At 50.5% G+C, this 22,256-nt stretch overlaps 1 protein-coding gene and 1 long non-coding RNA gene across 2 annotated transcripts; one reads left to right on the top strand and one right to left on the bottom strand.

Annotated features, from left to right (window-relative positions):
* Positions 1-11,238: 11,238 nt before the first annotated feature.
* LOC120660432 (probable LRR receptor-like serine/threonine-protein kinase At1g07650) lies at positions 11,239-16,525 on the top strand. The gene is given in 13 exon segments (XM_039938970.1): positions 11,239-11,350; positions 11,947-12,011; positions 12,104-12,142; positions 12,248-12,306; positions 12,825-13,204; positions 13,290-13,485; positions 13,699-13,866; positions 14,164-14,282; positions 14,380-14,590; positions 14,689-14,923; positions 15,361-15,511; positions 16,069-16,222; positions 16,225-16,525. Coding segments are annotated over 11 exon segments (1,899 nt in total). The 5' UTR covers positions 11,239-11,350; positions 11,947-12,011; positions 12,104-12,131; the 3' UTR covers positions 16,440-16,525.
* LOC120660435 lies at positions 14,613-16,169 on the bottom strand. Its single transcript, XR_005669596.1, has 2 exons — positions 16,028-16,169; positions 14,613-15,930 (listed from the first exon to the last, which is right to left on the bottom strand). It is a non-coding gene; the product is annotated as an uncharacterized LOC120660435 (long non-coding RNA).
* Positions 16,526-22,256: the final 5,731 nt, after the last annotated feature.

Here is a 22,256-nt window from a genome sequence, read left to right on the forward strand (position 1 = left end):
CCTATGCAATACTAGTAGGGCACCAATTCACCAACCGGATAACTAAGCTACCTACACAAGCTAAGAGAGATAAAAACAAAGTAAAGCCTAGCAAGGTAGAGCTAGGTTATGATCTCTAAGTCAAGCACATGAGTAAATTTGCATGAAAGAAAATGCTTGAATAAAGAGAGTGGACAAGAGACGACCGGATTTTTTCCCGTGGTGTCGATGTGTTGGCACACACCCCTAGTCCACGTTGTGACACTCACTAAGAGTCTTGTCACCTCCCATGTCACCGAGACTTGGGCGCTCACTAAGAGTCTCCGTTCACCATCCCGGCGTGGTGGAGCTCAAGCCACGTACAATCTTCTTCTCCGGGCTCCCACAATCCTTGGCAAGCTCCACGAGAAACACCCCGATCACCAAGATCGCCTAGGTGATGCCAATCACCAAGAGTAACAAGCTAAGGCCTTCACTTGAGCAAGAACCGATCACCAAGAACGGATGCACACTAGCTTTTCTCAACTCAAGTCCTTAATCTTGCTTCTTGATTGATTGAATGCACAAGTATGTGAATGATGAAGCTCAATGTGGCTCTTGACTATAGTATGAGTGTATGGATGTTGCCTGGTGTCAAGAGTGGGCGAAATGACCCATTGGAGGGGTATATATAGGCAGCTCACACAAATAGAGCCGTTGGAGAAAAGCTGCCAGAAAACTGCGTAGCGCCGGTTAATCCGACGTCCCTCCATTTGTCATCGTCGGTTTAACCGGTGAATGTAAACTGCCTCTTCGGAAAACTAGCCGTTACAACTTGGGCAGATTGACCGACGTATCATCGGTTTAACCGGTGAGTGTAGTTGTCCACTGATCAACTAAAAAACCAAGTCTCTGGACAACTGCACCGACGTTAACTCAAACCTATCGTCGGTTTAACCGGTGAGTACAACTTTTGAAATCCACTGAAAAAACCATCTCACTGGTCAATTGCACCGACGTCTTGATTCAAACAGCGTCGGTTAATCCGGTGAATAGAACTTGAATTGCCCTGGAAAAACCAACTCTGGACTAATGCACCGATGTTAAATTCAAACACGTCGGTTTAACCGGTGTATTGAATTTGTCCAGACTCTGCTGACTTCGTTTAACCGACGTATAGAAAATTGAGAGCGTCGGTTAAACCGGTGTATAGACTTTTTCTGTTTTTGTCTTTTCTGATTTGAGTCTTGAATGAAATCCAAATATTCTTGAGATATAGTTTGAGAACCACTTATTTGAACTTCTAGAAACCTGAGTGACCATAGTGTGCATCCATTTTCAAATGATCATGTCCATGCTCAAGTTACTTAGCCTTAACCCCTCTTAATAGTGCGATCACTACAAAACTATAAAACCTATACTGACCTAAGTGTCCTTCTCAACCTTATGACACTTAGGACTAGAAAGATCCTTAGTCTTGACATAAAATTGAGTTGAATACCGAGATCGCCTTTTTGAATAATGAAATTGAGGTGCCTCTTTTGACATATGACCAAATGAGCGATAATGATCTATTAAGCTGCACAAACTCATTAGTCACAATAATGGTTGTCATTAATCACCGAAACATACCTTGAGGGCCTAGATGCTTACATCAAGTCAAACAATTGAAGGAATGGACATTCATCCATCAAGAAAAGTATAGTAAAGATATCTTGAAGAAGTTCAAGATGGATGAGTGCAAGCCAATCAAGACACCCATGGCAACCAATGGGCATCTCGACTTGGATGTGGACGGTAAACCGGTTGATCAATGCCTCTATCGTTCCATGATAGGGTCTTTGCTTTACCTTACCGCATCTAGGCCCGATATAATGTTTAGTGTGTGCTTGTGTGCCCGCTTTCAAGCAAACCCAAAGGAATCACACCTCTCGGCTGTGAATAGGATCCTTCGGCATCTCAAGCACACCCCTAGCATAGGCTTGTGGTACCCCAAAGGCGCTAGCTTAGATCTCTTGGGATACTCGGATTCGGATTTTGCCGGAAGCCATGTGGATCGCAAGAGTACCTCCGGGGGTTGTCACTTGCTTGGGCGTTCTCTAGTTTCTTGGTCGAGTAAGAAGCAAAATTCCGTGGCTTTGTCCACCGCGGAAGCGGAATATATAGCGGCCGGTGCATGTTGTGCCCAAATTCTATATATGAAGCAAACCCTTTTGGACTTTGGTGTGAAACTAGATAGGATACCACTCCTTTGTGACAATGAAAGTGCCGTTAAAATTGCTAAAAATCCGGTTCAACACTCTCGCACAAAGCACATTGATATTCGACATCACTTCTTGCGTGATCACGAAGCTAAGGGAGACATATATGTTCAAGGTGTGAGATCCGAGGAGCAATTGGCGGATATTTTCACAAAACCATTAGACAGGAGTACTTTTATAAGGCTAAGGAATGAGCTTAATGTGCTAGATGCGGCAAACGTCATGTAAGTTGCCATGTCATATAGTAAAATGCATACATATAGGACACTTGTCTAACCATGGTAAGACAGTGATGATCAAGGGTTTAGCTAGAGGTGGTGGTCCATTTGTTTGCCTCTAGGCTTGTAGAAAGGCTCATCATGAAGAAGCTTCCCGTGGGTTCAAACTTGACAAGTAGATCTTGAATTCTTGTTATGCATTTCTTGTCATATAGATGTGCACTTTATATTTACCTTACTTTCGCATGTGGTTGTAGCTTGCACCATCATTGCATGCGTAAGGGTCACAAAGGAGATCACTTGATGAAAATGAGACTTGTTTCATATACAAGATCTTAATTCATGAAAAGTGAAAAGAGTAAAGTGTTAGGTGCGTTATTGCCTAGTGAGTCATGTCATAATGAGTTTGAAGCTCTCTATCTACAATATTCCTATGACAAGGCTCATACATTTTATTTGGCGCTTTGTCTCTCTTTGCGGCTTTTCCTTGTGTTTAAAAAGAAAATTATTTAAGCTAGTGTGCTATCCTATTTATTTTGAGGGGTAAAGTCGCCTATGCAAGTCCATTAACTTGAGTCTTTTTGTTTTTTTATAAGTTTATTGGACTTAGCATAGAAGAGTGAGCTGAGAGAAGGGTTTTCGGATTCACCGGTTAAACCGACACCCAATAGATCTATACCCATCGGTTTAACTGGCGTTACTAAGTTGTGTCTCAGCTCAATCAGTTCCAGGCGATTAACAGGCGTATGCAAAAGCCAGATCATCGGATCAACCGGCGAACGCAAATACAGATCAGTCCTAGTAATCAACCGGCGATTTGATCAATCAACCGGCAAGTTCTTTTTTAGCATCATCGGTTCAACCGGCGTCCAAATGCAAATTTGCTGAGTCTCGGGTGAAGTGAACTGATGAATTCAACCGGTGTTCAAACTCTACGCGTCAGATCGACCGGCGTTAAAGAAATTCATAGGGCCCACATGTCATATATCTCTCTCGCCCGCGGACGCCCGTCTCACTTCTTTTGTTTTCCCGACTCGACTCGCCGCCGCCGCTCGGTCCGCCCCTCCAGCGCCGCCGATCCACGCCGCTAGCACTGTGCGCCACCGCCGCTCCACACCACCACTGTGCGCCCCGTGCCGCGCCGCCGCGCCACACCGCCCGTACGTCCTCTGCACCGCCCGCACTCCCTCTGCGACGCATAACCGCCGTCGCCGCGCCGCGCCGCCGCCACCTGCGTGACGCCATCGCCACCGCCCGTGCGCAGCACTACTCTGAGCAAGCCAAGCCGCTCCACATCACCCACGCAGCACCGTCTCGCCGCATTGCCTGAGCTCCAACCGCTTTCCACATCTTGCACGCGAGCTATTGGATAGATTGCCTGAGCCACGTCGTGCACTGCTTTCGCGCCGCGTACGCGTTCCCACACTCCCGCGCCGCGCTCTAGCCACCGCCAGTCGAGATGGGTCGCGAGAAGAGAAAGGGGAAGGAGGTTGTTGTCGAGAAGCCCATCCGCAAGCGGACTCGCGCAGAGAGAGAGGCCGAGAGGGCCGAGATGGTGGCCAAGGCCGCCGAGGAGCAGGCGTCTGGCCGTGCTTGCCCGTTCGCGATCAGGGAGCAGCCAGCCAGGGGCAGAGGCAGAGGTCGAGGTATGGGCAGAGTCAGAGGTGCCAGGGCCACCAGAGCCACGACCGAGGCAGCAGCAGAGTCAGATCACTCAGATTCAGCTGCAGAGTCAGATGCAGATTCAGAGGCAGAGCAGTCTGAGCAGTCTCAGGGGCAGGGCACATAGGAGTCACCGACTCTACGACGTTCTGGCCGCACTCGGCAAACGTCCCCAGCAGGAGAGTCTTCTCCGGCGACCGAGCGTCGCACTGGACCGAGGACGCGAGGAGGTCACTAGCCACAGGAGCCTCGCAGGTCCACAGCAGCAGCAGCAGCAGCCTGTAGAGCCGAGGCCCTAGAGGCCGAGCGCGCAGTGTTCCGTATGGACACTGTTGTGCGTCTGGAGCCAGGTGTGCTGCTCCAGAACTTGACCAAGGCCAATACGGCGAAGGTCAAGAGGCTCAGGTGGAGTGTTGGGGAGGAGGACTGGTTCCCCGTGACACATGACAGCAGGGTCGATCGTAGGTTCTGGACACTACTTCAGGCCAGCTTCTACGAGACCTACCAGAGGCGGGGCCACAGGATCTTCCCGCACAGAGTGCTTGACTGGGTGTCACTGAGGACAGCCGCAGGGGGAGCAGACGTCAGAGAGCACTTCGCTCACTTCAGAGGCCTGCCCAGGTTACTCCAGATAGAGCAGAATAGATATATCGAGGACTGGGTCAGAGTTTTCTATGCCACAGCCTGGATAGCTCCCGAGCGTAGAGCCGTACACTTTGTTTTTGGAGGCCAGGTTTTTGGTCTGTCGAGAGCGACGATAGCAGGGATTCTCGGAGTTGACTTGGTTGACATCTCCCTGCACGAGATGGTATACGGAGACGCAGATCCACCGCGCAGAGCTATGATTGGCGGGATTGCACCTTCTCACGAGGCGATCTCTCAGTGCTTCCGCCAGCCGTTTCCAGCATCGTATGCCAGAGTACCTAGCTTGCTGACCCCAGAGGCGTACGCTATTCACATGGCACTCTGGAGGACTCTGTTACCGAGGAGTGGCTACCCAGAGGGGTTTACAGGGCTGCAGCAGCTACTACTTCTACACATCCTCACTCATGAGCCTTTCGACATTGTTGACTTCATTTTGGCTGAGACCGAGGATGTGATCACTGACGGGATGGGTGTTGTGCGATAGTTTTCGTATGCTCACTGGATTAGTTATATCTGTTCTATGATCGTGCCAGCTGAGTCACCCGTCAGTGCAGTCTACCGTCAGGACGAGGCTCCCCGGTTCCCAGTTTACCGTCCGACAGCTCCCCAGGACCGGAGGAGGGGCAGACAGGCAGAGAGAGCTGCCATGGCACAGTTGTCACCAGAGGCACAGGCCCGAGTGGCACAGGAGGATGAGGCACAGCTAGCTGCCGAGGCACAGCTTCCCGGAGGAGATGATGAGATACACTGGTCTGAGCTTGAGTCAGACTCCTCCGAGGATGCCGAGTACTTTCCTGCAGCACCCGCCAGTCACGACCACTTGGCAGGAGGGTCCAGAGAGCCAGCCCTAGAGTCACCCGCTGCTGCTACTGCTACAGAGTCCCAGGTGACTCAGCCGTCCGAGCTCACCTCTCTACTTCAGCAGCTCGTCACTCAGCAGAGAGAGGATCGGATAGCACAGGAGGAGGCCAGGAGAGCCCATGAGGCTCAGCTTGCAGTGATACAGAGGGAGGCCGCCCGAGAGCGTGCTGCAGCGGAGGAGCAGTTTGTCGGCCTTATTGATCGAGTATCACAGAGGACAGACGCTCAGTTTCAGCAGATGCAGCAGGGCATGATGGCGATGTTCGGGATGATTACACAGCTTTACACTCACACCGGACTCGCCCCGCAGCAGCCAGGACAGCCAGGCCTTCAGGGTGTTGGAGCACCTCAGCTTGCCGTCACTCCAGCTCCAGCCCCTACTGCAGCTCCAGCTACTACGGCGACACCGGAGACCACGTTCTCGATGTCCGCACTACTTGGGTCTGCCGGTCGTCCACTCTTCTCACCACTGCCAGCGACTTCACTCTTCCAGGACTCTCCTTCGGCAGTCCAGTCAGTCGCCCTCCCCGTCGTACCACAGACACTACCTTCAGGGGGAGGAGGAGAGGGTTCTTTACTTCAGCAGTCGACACAGCTGGCAGCTTCAGCACTTACTACTTCAGATGTTGACACATCTTCTGCTGAGCCGGTTACCACTTCTACGGACCCTCTTCCAGGCAGTGCCAGCACGAGAGCCTCCACGACGGCTACACCCCCAGTCAGCTCCGACCAGCAGCTCCCGTCCGTCACCGAGGGTTCACCGTCCAACGACGACGACGACGATGACCCGGACAATTTCCTCGCCGTACCGCGACAGCCGGACCAGTAGCTCGCCTTTTTTTGGTGCTTTGATGCCAAAGGGGGAGAAAGTCAGGGGGAGTTGGAGTCAGGGGGAGGGTAGAGTTAGAGAGAGCTCGTAGTTATTAGGACCTTGATGTTTTATTATCTTTTGATATTAATTCATGGATATGTACATTTGTCGCTTGAGTATGCTGTGGTTTGAGACATATCTATGGATTTTGTTTGAGCCGTTGAGCTCTTTTGGTCCTTTTTCGAGTTTGCTTGTGTTTATCCTGTTTTATCTTTCTCGCTCTCTCGATATTTATGTTTGTGTTGTCATCAATCACCAAAAAGGGGGAGATTGTAAGCATCTAGGCCCTCAAGGTATGTTTCGGTGATTAATGACAACCATTATTGTGACTAATGAGTTTGTGCAGCTTAATAAATCATTATCGCTCATTTGGTCATATGTCAAAAGAGGCCCCTCAATTTCGTTATTCAAAAAGGCGATCTCAGTATTCAACTCATATATATATCAAGACTAAGGATCTTTCTAGTTCTAAGTGTCGTAAGGTTGAGAAGGACACTTAGGTTAATATAGTTTTTATAGTTTTGTAGTAATCGCACTATTAAGAGGGGTTAAGGTCAAGTAACTTGAGCATGGATATGGTCATTTGAAAATGGATGCACACTATGGTCACTCAGGTTTCTAGAAGTTCAAATAAGTGGTTTTCAACTTATATCTCAAGAATATTTGGATTTCACTCAAGACTCAAATCAGAAAAGGCAAAATCAGAAAAAGTCTATACACCGGTTTAACCGACGCTTCCACTTTTCTATACGTCGATTAAACGCAGTCAGCAGAGTCTGGACAGATTCTATACACCGGTTAAACCGATGTTGTTTGAATTAACATCGGTGCATTAGTCCAGAGTTGGTTTTTCCAGGGTATTTCAAGTTCAATACACCGGTTAAACCGATGCTGTTTGAAATGGGACGTCGGTGCAATTGACCAGTGAGATGGTTTTTCCAGGGATTTCAGAAGTTGTACTCACTGGTTAAACCGACGATGGATTTAAGTAAACGTCGGTGCAGTTGTCCAGAGACTTGGTTTTTCAGTTGATCAATGGACAACTACACTCACCGGTTAAACCGATGATACGTCGGTTAATCTGCCCGAGTTGTAACAGCTAGTTTTCAGAATGGGCAGTTTACATTCATCGGTTAAACCGACGATGGCTATTGGAGGATCGTCGGATTAACCGGCGCTACGCAGTTTTCTGGCAGCTTTTCTCCAACGGCTCTATTCGTGTGAGCTGCCTATATATACTCCTCCAATGGGTCATTTTGCACTCTCTTGACACCAGGCTACATTCATACACTATACTCTTGTTGAGAGCCACCTTGAGCTTCATCTTCCACACATATTGTTCATTCAATCAATCAAGAAGCAAGACTAAGGACTTGAGTAGAGAGAAGCTTGAGTGCATCCGTTCTTGGTGATCGGTTCTTGCTCAAGTGAAGACCCTTGTTACTCTTGGTGATTGGCAGCACCTAGGCGATCTTTGTGATTGAAGGTGTTTCTTCCGGAGCTTGCCAACGATTGTGGGAGCCCGAAGAAGGTTGTACGTGGCTTGAGCTCCACCACACCGGGATGGTGAACGGAGACTCTTAGTGAGCGCCCTCGTCTCCGTGACTTGGGAGGTGACAAGACTCTTAGTGAATGTCACAACGTGGATTAGGGGTGTGTGCCAACACATCGACACCACGGGAAAAAATCCGGTTGTCTCTTGCCCACTCTTTACTTTCAAGCACTTACTTTCATGCAATTATTCATGTGCTTGACCTTAGAGATCATAGCTTAGCTCTACCTTGCTTAGTTTCTATCTAGTTGTATCTTCATAAGCTTGTGTAGTTTGCTTAACTAGCCGGTTGGTGAATTGAGGCTTACTAGTATAGCATAGGTTAAGGTTGCTTTACTTTGTTTTAGAAATTTGAAAAAGGCCCAATTCACCCCCCTCTTGGTCCATCGATCCTTATAGCAGGAGTTCGACAACTCCACCTCCCGTTCTTTCTTCTTCTCTCGGGGTGTTCAGCTGCGTATGTCTTGTCCGTATACCTCTCCTCAGAATGGCAAGGCTGAGTGGATGATTCGTACGACGAACGATGTCGTGCGCACCCTTCTGATCCAGGCCTCTCTGCCCCCGCGCTTCTGGGTTGAGCCTCTACACCGCCACCTACTTGCTCAACCGTCTTCCGTCCACTGCTTCTCCTGCTCCCACTCCACACCACGCTCTTTTCGGTACCCCTCCTCGCTACGACCACCTTCGGGTCTTCGGGTGTACGTGTTACCCGAACACCTCCGCCACTGCTCCTCACAAGCTGGCGCCCCGCTCGACTCATTGTGTGTTCCTTGGTTACTCCCCTGACCACAAGGGGTACCAATGCTTTGACCTCACCTCTCGCCGCGTTCTGATCTCCCGACATGTCATCTTCGACGAGTCGGATTTCTCCTACTCCACCTCCTTTACACCTTCTCCTGACCCCGAGCTAGAGTCTCTGTTTCCGACTGACCCGGTGGTTTAGCCACCTTTTCCTGTCTGTCCTTTCCCTGCAGATTTTCTCGGTACACCGGCACCATTCCCGGTGATCCCTGCTGCGCCGAGCGCGGCACCGGTGCCCGCAGTCGTGCCATGCGCGGCCCCCGGACCTCCGATCGTGCTGCGCGCGGACCCGGTGTCTCCTGCTGCGCCACGCGCAGCCCTGGTGACTTCCCCTGCACCTGCGCGGTACGCTCAGCCGGTGCAGGTGTACCGGCATCGTTCGGTGCCGACACCGGCGCCGCCGCGGTACGCTGAGCCGGTGCAGGTGTACCGGCGTCGTTCGGTGCTGACACCGGCGCCGCCTCCTGCTCCGGAGGCTCCTGCGACGTCTCCACCGGAGCCGTCGCCGCCGCCGCCTCCACCGGCTCCCTCTCGAGCCGAGCCGGTGGTGTACCACCCACCCGTCGTCCATCGGGATCCTCGGCATATCCATCCCATGGTGACTCGGCGGATGGCGTGTCAGGCCGCGACTCTCTCTGCCACCGAGGGATAGCCGCGGGTCTCTCCGGTACCCTCCTCTGTCCGCGACGCCTTGGCGGATCCTCACTAGTGTCACGCGATGGAAGAGGAGTACGCGGCTCTTCTTGCCAATCAGACAAGGGACCTCGTGCCACATCCATCTGGTTGCAATGTGGTGACTGGCAAGTGGATCTGGACGCATAAGCATCGGGCTGATGGCACACTGGAGAGCTACAAATCTCGCTGGGTTCTCCGGGGGTTCACTCAGCGACCTGGTGTGGACTATGATGAGACCTTCAGCCCAGTGGTGAAGTCTGCTACTGTGCGCACGGTCCTCTCGCTTGCGCTCTCGCGCTCCTGGCCTGTGCACCAGCTGGACGTGAAGAATGTGTTTCTTCATGGCACTCTGTCAGAGACTGTCTACTGCTCTCAGCCAGCGGGATTTGTGGACTCGAGTCGTCCGGATATGGTCTACCGACTCAACAAGTCTCTCTATGGTCTGAAGCAGGCTCCTCGGGCTTGGTACTCTCGGTTCGCCACGTTCTTGCTGACATTGGGATTCACCGAGGTCAAGTCTGACACGTCTCTCTTCATCTACCGCCGTGGGGATGAGACTGCATATCTGCTGCTCTATGTCGATGGCATTGTGCTCACAGCCTACAGTCAGCAGTTGCTTCAGAGTGTCATCTCCTCTCTGCAGCAGGAGTTTGCTATGAAGGATCTGGGTCAGCTCCACCACTTCTTGGGCGTCACTGTTGAGCCTCGCCCGTCTGACCTTCTCCTTCACCAGCAGCAGTACGCACTCGATATTCTGGAGCGGGCTGGGATGACTGATTGCAAGCCCTGCTCCACTCCTATTGACACTCAGGCGAAGCTGTCTGCTGATCTGGGTGATCCGGTGGCTGATCCTACTGCCTACCGGAGTCTGGCTGGCGCTTTGCAGTACATCACATTCACCAGGCCGGACCTCAACTATGCTGTTCAGCAGGTCTGTCTCCATATGCATGATCCCCGGGAGTTACACCTTGCTGCGCTGAAGCGTCTCCTCCGCTACGTCTGTGGCACTGTGGACCTCGGCCTGGTGCTTCACCGCTCGTCCTCTGCTGAGTTGGTGGTCTACACCGACGCTGACTGGGCTGGCTGCCCGGACACTCGTCGCTCTACTTCCGGCTACGCCGTCTTCCTGGGCGGCAACCTAGTCTCCTAGTCGTCCAAGCGGCAGCCGGTTGTCTCCCGCTCCAGTGCTGAGGCGGAGTACCGGGTTGTCGCTAACGGCGTGGCGGAGGCGTCCTGGCTACGACAGCTCTTGTCGGAGCCCCACAGCCGGCTCGCCAAGAGCACGCTCGTCTACTGCGACAACGTCAGCGCCGTGTATCTCTCCACCAACCCCGTCCAGCATCAGCGGACGAAGCATGTGAAGATCGACCTACACTTCGTGCGCGACAGAGTCGCCATCGGCGATGTTCGGGTACTCCATGTCCCGACTACCTCCCAGTTTGCTGACATCTTCACCAAGGGACTGCCCTCCTCGACCTTCTCAGAGTTTCGCTCCAGCCTCAACGTAGCCGGTGGCTAGTTGTGGCCGCGGAGGGTATTTGCCCTTTGTACTCTCTTCTTGTCCAGTCTTGAACACCGTTGTGCCGGCATTTCAGACTGCGGGGGGATGGCTTTCTTGTTGTCCAGTCTTGAACACCGCTGCGCCGGTACTTCAGACTGCGGGGGGGGGGGGGGGGGGGGAGGGGTGTTGGTGTATATGTGAGCCCATGTATAGAGGTCCATCTAGAGGCTCATGTATATGATCTATATATCCCACCCTTCTAGGGTTTGGAGGAATACAAACCATTATTCTCTCCTATCCTCTGTCTTACATACCTGGATGGTTATTGAGAAGAAAAAAGATCGCGTAAGTTACTGTCTACTTAGGCACACTCTCAGGCAGCAACCTGAATCAAGAACCTGCGTCTCTTTTAAAGTAGATAAGTCCACCACAGATTGATACCTACAGATATCCATGAAAACTTGAAAAGGGAGAGACAAACTAAATGATATCATAGACATGGGAAGTGACACAACAAACAATATGAAGTATTTGGGAGAGACAAGAACCAAGTAAAGGAAATTTAATCCATAAAAGGCATATTTATGTGCATAGACCATAAGTACCTAGCTACTCAAGGATTCTAATTCTATCACATGGGAGCTCTTGAACTTTTTCAGGCCAAGTGGGTGCAATAGCTCCACCCCTGCCAATTACCAAATTATCGAGCAAACTGATAAAATATTTTCTAATTTGTTAAATGAATCATGATGTTTGTGATAATGGTGCTATCTTCCTACCTCTAGTCTTGTGCAACTGGTGGCCGGATAGAGAAAAAATTGTTCGATATACGTATGTACATGTAACAAAGAATGTAAATAATACTATAATTGTCATTATTGAACTTAGAAGTCAAATTTACACAGTACAATCCAATATAACAAAAAATAAATCCTATGCAGGGACATATCTTTCAATAACTTCACGGTGGGAAATTCAGGACCCAGCAATGCCTTCCAGGGAGTGTGTAAGAAACCTCTAGCATGGTAACCAAATTTCATGCCTTTCAGAATCCTTACGAAAATACATAACCCTTTCCTGTGGATCCTTCTATTGCAGCAATCTGGTGGAGAGCTATTCACCTGAAATGAACAGCTTGTAAGATTCTTTAGCTTGTTGCGTCAATACATTAAAAAGCTTTATACCAATGGACCAGTTTAGACATAATAAAAATTTCTAATTTCACATTTTCCTTCTTTGCAGAAATAGTGTTCAGCCATGCTTAAAGAGGAATTTCCCATGTGTTGCTTCTAATGGACAATGTAAGTTGACTCGCTCTGAGTTTTGCTTCACAATTGAGTCCTTTGTTTGGGTTTAGTACAGGCCTTAAACTGTACCACCTGGGGTTCATACCCTTTTCTTCTTCTTAATATATTGATGCGCAGCTCTCCTGCACTTTCGAGAAAAAGTTTTGCTTCACAATTAGTTCTAAAGCAATGGTATACCGTAATGCATTCCTGTAGAAAAACATAAAAGAAAAATGGTTCGTTTAAATGCATTTCACATGGATGCTTATAATTATGACAGACAATGGTAGCTGCTAATAATGATTAAGGAACTTCGAATAAGTAACAAACTGCATGCTATTGCTTCTTGGATTGTTAATCAAAATGGTAAAGTCGAAATAAGCACGCACACATTAAAATCAATAACTGGTAATATGGGGCTACTTCCCGCACAGAGTACATTGGTTTTAAAGTACATAGAGCTCAGGTTGTTACTAGTTTTCTTCTAGTTGTAGCTGGATCTAAAAGGAACATTTACCTTCACATTTTCACAGATCGATCTTCATTGCATATTAATTGTGGTGACAAAGAAGCAACTATAAATGGAATTAAATATGAAGCTGACACGACACACAAAGGGGCTTCATTGCTGTATGTAACCCCAGGCTCAAATTGGGCGTTCAGCAGCACTGGGAATTTTATGGACGGCAACATAAATGACGACAACTACATTGCAACAAGTGCATCAAAATTGACCATACCCAATTCAGAGTTGTACACTAAAGCCCGTCTTTCTCCTCTTTCGCTCACATATTATGGGCTTTGCATGTTAAGTGGGAGCTACACAGTTAATCTCCACTTTGCTGAAATTGTTTTCACAAATGATACCACATATTGTAGCCTTGGCAAAAGAAGATTCAACGTGTTCATACAGGTAAACTTGATGTTAACTGTTACCTTTTTATTGTAACATTTTATTTTTGCTAGCAGGATACTAACAATAAGCTTTCTAACCTCAGGGAAGAATGGTGCTCGAGAATTTCAATATTGAGCAGTTCTCTGGTGCAGCTGGAAAACCAGTTATCAAGACTTTCCAAACACATGTCGCAAATCATACTCTAGAGATTCAGTTCTATTGGGCAGGAAGAGGGACAACAGGCATTCCATATAGAGGTTCTTACGGCCCGCTGATATCTGCAATATCAGTAACTCCAAGTGTGTTTTCTGTTCCATATATATTTTCTGCAATATCATACCCTGGATTTTATTTTTCAATTTTGAATATTCTATTCCACTAATTACCATGAGCTGGGACACAATATTGAACTTCATGTGTAGTGAGAGCTGTGCAGATTGTAGTTTTAAAAGAAAGATGTTATTTACCAGCATAATGATCCGGCAGTTGTGGTTTATGTTGATCATGTTCAGATTTCCAGATTCAGTTGGCTGTTGAACCTCCAGCAACTCGAGATAGCAAAAGGAGTTCAAGGCCATCCATTGCTTTAGTGATTGGAATCCCAATTATAGCAATATTCACAGCTCTGATTGTTGGCATTTATTGTATTAAGAAGCGGAAAAGGAGTTTGATGGATAAAGGTACTGTGGTCATTTTCTCATTCAACTCATTTTAAATTGTATGCTATTTAACAAACTGGTAACCATCTTCACTTTATGGTTAAATGTGGTCCACATGCTGGAGCACTACTACTGCTGAGCTGCACTAGGAATTGCAAGATAATCCGGTGGAACAAAATAAACAGAAATCCCATATACCATTTTCCTTGATAAGAAAAAACAATTAAGTCAGGATACTAAAGCTTTGCATATTATTGTGGAAACAAAGAAAAATCATCCTTATCTATGTTAGTGACCGCATCTAAACACTTCCTTTAGAACTCAGAGCTCTTGACCTGCAAATTGGCTCCTTCACTTTGCGACAAATCAAAGCGGCAACTAGGAACTTCGATGCAGCTAACAAGATTGGTGAAGGTGGCTTTGGTTCAGTTTACAAGGTCAGTCAGCATTGCTTCCCACACATAAATTATGCACAGACGTCAAAACTGCTAAAATACAACTCTTACTCGAACGTTGCCTTCACTGATTCAACAGGGTTTATTATCCGATTGCACCATCATTGCTGTCAAGCAGTTATCATCAAGGTCTAAACAAGGGAACCGGGAATTCGTGAATGAGATAGGCATGATATCTGCACTCCAGCATCCTAACCTTGTCAAACTTTATGGCTGTTGTACAGAAGGAAACCAGCTGTCACTGGTTTATGAGTATATGGAAAACAATTGCCTTGCGCGAGCTCTTTTCGGTAAAAAGACTCCCTGATTCTACATTTATCCTGTTTACACTTATGCTACATGTTAGAACTCACAGACTCTTTCTATGGACTGTTAATACTGGGTCCAGTTGAAAAATATAGACTGAGACTGGATTGGCCAACAAGATACAAGATTTGCCTTGGGATAGCAAGAGGTCTAGCATATCTGCATGAGGAATCTACAATAAGGATTGTACACCGAGATATCAAGGCCAGCAATATACTACTTGACAAAGATTTGAATGCTAAGATTTCAGATTTTGGGCTAGCAAAGCTTAATGAAGACGATCACACCCACATAAGCACAAAAGTAGCTGGAACAATGTAAGAGTTTTTCTTCCATACTCTTGTTCTTCTTAGAATTAGATCCATGCATCTGATTGACCACAAGGCTATAGATAAGAAGCTTTGAAGGGAAGGTAGTTATAAGGAAAGGTAACAGTGAGCATTGCAACATTTAACCTAATGAAGAATATTGAAAACCTAATGAACAAACATTGAGCCTACCCGCTGGAGAAACAAAGAAATATAACATCATCAGCTAAGATATAGAAAAACTACAGGTATATGGGAGGTGTCATTGCTGCATATAAACATAAATAAATGAAAAAAAAATGCAACTAGCAGCATATTGACAGTTCCCTTGAATTAAGACACTTAATGTTAGTAATCAGTTCTTATGTGAATAACACTTTTCTGTGCATTTATAAGTCTGTTGGACTGCATTCTACAGCTGACTTGATTGTTCTGTATTCATGCAGCGGATACATGGCTCCTGAGTATGCTATGCGTGGTTATTTAACAGATAAAGCTGATGTATACAGTTTTGGTGTTGTTGCTTTGGAAGTTGTCAGTGGGAAAAGTAACACAAACTACAGGCCAAAGGAAGACTTTGTTTATCTTCTAGATTGGGTAACTCTTGAACCTTCATCCATTCATAAAGAGCCTTTTGGGCCATTTTGGATGGGGACTTGCTATGTGATCACCTTACATCCAAAGCAATTATGGACTCTCAGACAATCATTAGTGTTATAAATATTAGATGCCCAAAGTGTTGGGACATGATCAGTTTTCATTTAACCCTAGGATGTTTAATATGTGAGCGCATTTAAAAAAAGTCATATTACTTAAACAGGAACATCAGTTCAATCCTGATTCCTGCATCCCATCTTTTTTTCCATACTAACCAAACTTCCACTGGCCATACATGAATTCCCCCCATACGTTAAAATTCTAAAAGAAAAATGAGATTCTTACCATCCCACACAGCATTCAATGTTATGATTTTACCTCTCAAGCAATAGACGAAACAGGACCTAGTTTCTGCAAAACTGAAGGAAATTGGGTTACGTCAGCATGCTAAACCCTACCAGTTCTCATTGTGTTTAGAAAATTTTTCAAACCAAAAAATATTTTAAATGTACACACCTTGAGTTGTAAGCTAATCGCGACTCTTAAATGTGTTTCAGGCTTGTGTTCTACATGAGAGAGGAACTCTCCTAGAATTGGTAGATCCAGATCTAGGATCCAATTACTCAACAGAAGAGGCACTCCTGATGTTGAATGTTGCCCTGCTATGCACAACTGCAGCGCCTACACTCAGACCAAAGATGTCGAAAGTTGTTAGCTGCTTGAGGGCCATACCCCTCTCCAGCCCTTGCTGTCAGACCTCAGCCTTGCAGCAAATAGCCTGAGCTCAAGTGGTGTACGCCGGAACTTTTGGCAAAACCCAAGTGAGAGCCAGAGCCTGACAGCAGAAGCTTCATGTAATTACAGTAATGAACCATCAACCATAGATATAGATGGTAGCCTGAGACAATTGATGAGTTCGATGAAATGATGTGCATCATAAACCAGGTGTACATGTAAGAACTACTAGGGATATGCCAGTATGATTATATCAATTATCAAGTATCAACAGTGCAATGCAAATATCAAATATCAATAATTTAGCATAAAATCGTCTAATTCTTGTACGTTAGAAGCATTTTAGCTGTCACAGCTTCAGATTCCATGGGAATATTAAGGTAATGAATGATGACCATGATGCAGCACTAGGAGTTCACTGTGTTCTCTGAGCTCTGACACTTTAGCTTTTGTTTTCAAAACAAGATTATAAATTCTCATCAAATCTCCATCCGTTTGTAGTTAAATACCAGTCACAACATGAAGATGAATCGATACCAGTTAGGTACTCAATAACTCAGCTTACTTCAAACATCATACCAAGTCAATAAGCATCATTAAAAAATATTGTTATTTCACTAGTCAGGTGCCTTCTTTAGCAAATGTTATGGCAAGACAACTTTCAGAGTTGGAGCATCTGAGGATATCTCAAGTGTATCCCTATTCTAAATTGCATGCACTGCGTGTCAATTGTCAACCATCAACATACACAGCACCCACTTGGTTCTACCAGACGGCAAGCATGTGTTACTGTTTTAGGGTTAATTTTCTTGTATTCACCAAACCCTAGATAGGGTGGGTAATATAGTAGCAATTACATGGGCCTCTAGATGGGCCTAATCTATACACACCAACACCCCCCCCCCCCCCCCCGCAGTCTGAACTACCGGCGCAGCGGTGTTCAATACTGCACAACAAGAAAGTACACGTAGGGCAAATACCCCCCGCAGCCACAACTAGCCACCTGCTACGTTGAGACTGGAGCGAAACTCCAAGAAGGTCGAGGAGGGTAGTCCCTTGGTGAAGATGTTGGCAAACTGGGAGGTGGTCGGGACATGAAGTATCTGAACATCGCCGATGGCGACCCTGTCGCGCATAAAGTGCAAGTCGATCTCCACATGCTTCGTCCACTGATGCTGGACGGGGTTGGTGGAGAGATATACGGCGTTGACGTTGTCACAGTAGACGAGCGTGCTCTTAGCGAGCGGTCTGTGGAGCTCCGCCAAGAGCTGTCGTAGCCAAGACGCCTCCGCCACGCCGTTAGCGACAACATGGTACTCCGCCTCGGCACTGGAGTGGGAGACAACCGGCTGCCGCTTGGACGATCAGAAGACCAGGTTGCCGCCCAGGAAGACGACATAGCTGGAAGTGGAGCGGCGAGTGTCTGGACAGACAGCCCAGTCAGCGTCGGTGTAGACAACCAGCTCAGCAGAGGACGAGCGGTGAAGAAGCAGGCTGAGGTCCACAGTGCCACAGACATAGCGAAGGAGACGCTTTAGCGCAGCAAGGTGTGACTCTCGGGGATCATGCATATGGAGACAGACCTGCTGAACAGCGTAGGTGAGATCCGGCCAGGTGAAGGCGAGGTACTGCAAGGCACCGGCCAGACTCTAGTAGGCAGTAGGATCAGCCACAGGATCACCCAGATTACCAGACAGCTTCGCCTGAGTGTCGACAGGAGTGGAGCAGGGCTTGCAATCAGTCATCACAGCCCGCTCCAGAATATCGAGTGCATACTGCAGCTGGTGAAGGAGAAGGCCAGACGGGCGAGGCTCAACAGTGACGCCCAAGAAGTGGTGGAGCTGACCAAGATTCTTCATAACAAACTCCTGCTGCAGAGAGGAGATGACTTGCTGAAGCAACTGCTGAATGAAGGCTGTGAGTACAATGTCATCGACATAGAGCAGCAGATAGTCAGTCTCATCCCCACGGCGGTAGATGAAGAAAGACGTGTCAGACTTGGCCTCGGTGAACCTCAATGAAGGCAAGAACGTGGCAAACCGAGAATACCAAGCCCGAGGAGCCTGCTTCCGACCATAGAGAGACTTGTTGAGCCGGCAGACCATGTCCGGACGACTGGAGTCCACAAATCCCGCTGGCTGAGAGCAGTAGACTCTCTGACAGAGTGCCATGAAGAAACGCATTATTCACATCCAGCTGGTGCATAGGCCAAGAGTGAGAGAGCGCAAGCGAGAGGACCGTGCGCACAGTAGCAGGGTTCACCACTGGACTGAAGGTCTCATCATAGTCCACACCAGGCTGCTAGGTGAAACCCCGGAAAACCCAGCGAGCCTTGTAGCGCTCCAGGGTGCCGTCAGCCCAATGCTTATGCGTCCAGATCCACTTGCCTGTGACCACATTGCAACCAGACGGACGCTGCACGAGGTCCCATGTCTAGTTGGCAAGAAGAGCGGCATACTCCTCTTCCATCGCGCGACGCCAGTGAGGATCCGCCAAGGCGTCGCGGACAGAGGAGGGTATCGAAGAGACCCGCGGCTCCCCCTCGGTGGCGGAGAGAGTCGCGGACTGAGACGCCATCCGCCGAGTCACCATGGGATGGATATGCCGAGGATCCCGATGGAGGACTGGCGGGTGGTATACCGCCGGCTTGACTCGAGAGGGAGTCGGCTGAGGCGGCGGCGGCGGCTCTGGTGTAGGTGGTGGCAGCGACGGCTCTGGTGTAGGCATCGCAGGAGCCTCCGAAGCCGGAGGCGGCGTCGGTGTCAGCGCCGAACGACGCCGGTACACCTGCACCAGCTGAGCGTGCCGCGACGGCGCCGGTGTCGGCGCCGAACGACGCCGATACACCTGCACCGGCTGAGCGTGCCGCGCAGGTGCAGGGGAAGGCACCGGGTCCGCACGCGGCACGACCGGAGGTCAGGGGCCGCGCATGGCGCGACAGCGGGCACCGGGGCCGTGCTCGGCGCAGCAGGGATCACCGGAAGCGGTGCCGGTGTACCGGGAAAACCTGCAGGGAAGGACAGGCAGGTAAAGGTGGCTGAACCACCGGGTCAGTCGAAAACAGGGACTCCAACTCGGGGTCAGGAGAAGATGTCGAGGAGGTGGAGTAGGAGAAATTCGACTTGTCAAACACAACGTGTCGGGAGATGAAGACCCGGCGAGAGGTGAGGTCAAAGCATCGGTACCCCTTGTGGTCAGGGGAGTAACCAAGGAACACACAACGAGACGAGCGGGGCGTCAGCTTGTGAGAAACAGTGGCGGAGATGTTAGGGTAACATGCACACCCGAAGACCCGAAGGTGGTCGTAGTGAGGAGGGGTACCGAAAAGAGTGTGGTGTAGAGTGGGAGCAGGAGAAACAGTGGACGGAAGACGGTTAAGCAAGTAGGTGGCGGTGTGGAGGCTCTCAGCCCAGAAGCGCGGGGGCAGAGAGGTCTGGATCAGAAGGGTGCGCACGATGTCGTTCGTCGTGCGAATCATCCGCTCAGCCTTGTCATTCTGGGGAGAGGTATACGGACAAGACATACGCAGCTGAACACCCCGAGAGAGGAAGAAAGAACGGGAGGTGGAGTTATCGAACTCACGCCCGTTGTCACACTGGACGGCCTTAATGGTGAGGCCGAACTGAGTGGATACCTAGGCAAAGAAGTGGAGGAGGGTGGACAAGATCTCAGACTTGGCGCGCAGAGGAAAAGTCCAAGAGTATTGAGAAAAATCATCAACCACCACCCGATAATATTTATAGCCAGATATGTTGAGTACAGAAGATGTCCACAGGTCACAGTAAACAAGATCAAAAGCATGCGCAGCATACAAAGAAGAAGAAAAAGAAAGTCTATCATGACGATCTAACTGGCACGAATGACAGAGGTGCTCAGCAGGAGCCCTAGTACATGGAACATCGGTACTACGACGGAGCTGAGCCAAAACGTCGCGGCCGGGGTGACCAAGCCGACGGTGCCAGGTGGTGGAAGAAGGCGTCACGGCAAAGGCAGCAGACGAAGAAGTCGAAGGTGAGGTAGCGGAAGCAGGAAGACGAAGAGTGTAAAGGGGCCCCGAGCTGTCACATCGGAGGAGCGGACGCCGGGAAGCCGAATCCTTCACAGTAAGACCAGAGGAGTCAAATTCGATGGAACAAGAATTGTCAGAAGTAAATTGGCGAATGGAAAGAAGATTATGAATCATCTGAGGAGCAACAAGAACATTAGGAAGACGGAAAGAACCAGGAGCAGAACCCACGGCGGTGACGGGAAGACAGGACCCATCACCCACCATGATGGAAGAAGGACAAGAGGGATGTGGGGGTCGGACAGAAAAGAGAATACCGGCGTCTGGGGTGGTGTGGAAGGAGGCACCCGAGTCGGCGATCCACTCAGTGTTGACCGGCGGAGTCAGCCCCATGGTGCTGAAGGACTGCGTCAGCGCGGCCTGGTCCCACCCCCCAGGCTAGGTGGGTGGCTGGCTGGGCTGAGCGGGTGGAGTCCAGGGCGGCGCGAACAGGGGAGCAACACCAGTGAACATGGCCGCCGGCTGCAGTGGGCGAGGTCCCCCGCTCTGACCCTAGAACAGCCACATCGAGATGCGCCCTGACCATGGGTTGCTGAAGGATGGCAGGGCGTACCTCCAGGGGCAGGAGCGGGAGCGGGGCCCCTACCAGAGCCACCACCGGTACCAGGAGCACCAGAAGCAGGGCCACCAGTACCACAACCCCCCCCCCCCCCCCGACGACGTCCAGCACAGCCCCCGCCGACCCCCGGTCTGGCCGGTGGGAGGAGCACCAAGGAGGGAGGTGGCGGGCGAGGCGGAGGATGTCGGTGGAGTAGCCACGAGCGCGGTGGAGGAGGACGAGCCGGTCACGAGACCCCGGGTGATCTCCTCGAGGACCAGGTCATCCCGGACCTGCAGAAAAGAGGGGAAGAGCCTCTGTCAGGTGATCCATGTCCGCAGGTGGTCGTAGGTAGGACTGAGACCCCGTACGGCATTGAGCACCAAGACCCGGTCGGGCACCAGGCACCCGAGGTCATGAAGAGCATCGGCCATGCCCTTCATCCTTCTGCAGAACTCCCCAACGGAGAGGTCCCCCTGCTCGAAGGTGCGGAAGGTGGCGTCGAGCTGGAGAGCGCGGAACTCGGCGTTGCCGAGGAACTGCCCCTCGAGCGCAAGCCAGGCCTGGCGCGCGGTGCCGCCGTGAGTCCTGACGATGTCCTGTAGACCTAGGGAGATGGTCCCAAAGATCCAGGACAGGGCGACGCTATCGAGGCGCAGCCACACCACGTCCCGCGCCTCGGCCGGCGTGTCAAGGAGGACGTGGTCGTCGAGGGCGTAGCGGCGGAGGGCGAGCAGGACCTGGTCCCGCCAGCGCCCGTAGGAGGACGAAGGGTCGAGGAGGACGGAGACCAGGATCTTGATGTTCTGGATGCCGGCGGCCTAAAGGTGGAGCTGGGCAACCATGGGATCGGTCGGGTCGAGTCGGAGTCCAGAACCCGAGGGTGGAGCCTGGTGAGAAGAAGGGGCAGCGTGCTCGACGAAGGGGACGGCGGGTCGCTGGCTGGTGCGGAGGATGTAGTGCTCCGCCTCTGCGGCCAGGGGAGCGAGAGCATCGGCCGCGGAGTGCTCGCGCTCCCAAGCAAGGGCAGCCGCGCGGACCCGCTCCTGAGCCGCCGCGGCCTCGGACTTGGCGGCGAGGAGGGCCGCGGCGAGAGCAGCGTCGGCCGGAGTAGCTCCGGTGACGGGGGGTGGCATCCCGCGGAAGGCAGCGGCGGCCAACGGCGCGTCCATGGGGTGCATACCCAGTCCGCGCCAGGGAGGAGGAGGGGCAAAGCCCGCGACCGCACCCGCGGCGGCGGCGGCGCCCCCCGCCCGTGCCCGCGGCCAAGGCGGCTGCGGCGGCGGCGTCAGCGCCCCCCGCGCCCACGCCGCCCGCGCCCAGGCCGGCTGCGGCAGCGGCGCTCGCCGCGTCCGCGCCCCCCACGGCCAGGGCGGCCGGATCCGCGCCCAGGAAGGCCGGATCCG

This window comes from Panicum virgatum, chromosome 2N (assembly GCF_016808335.1).
Source record: "Panicum virgatum strain AP13 chromosome 2N, P.virgatum_v5, whole genome shotgun sequence".
Classification (NCBI taxonomy): domain Eukaryota; kingdom Viridiplantae; phylum Streptophyta; class Magnoliopsida; order Poales; family Poaceae; genus Panicum; species Panicum virgatum.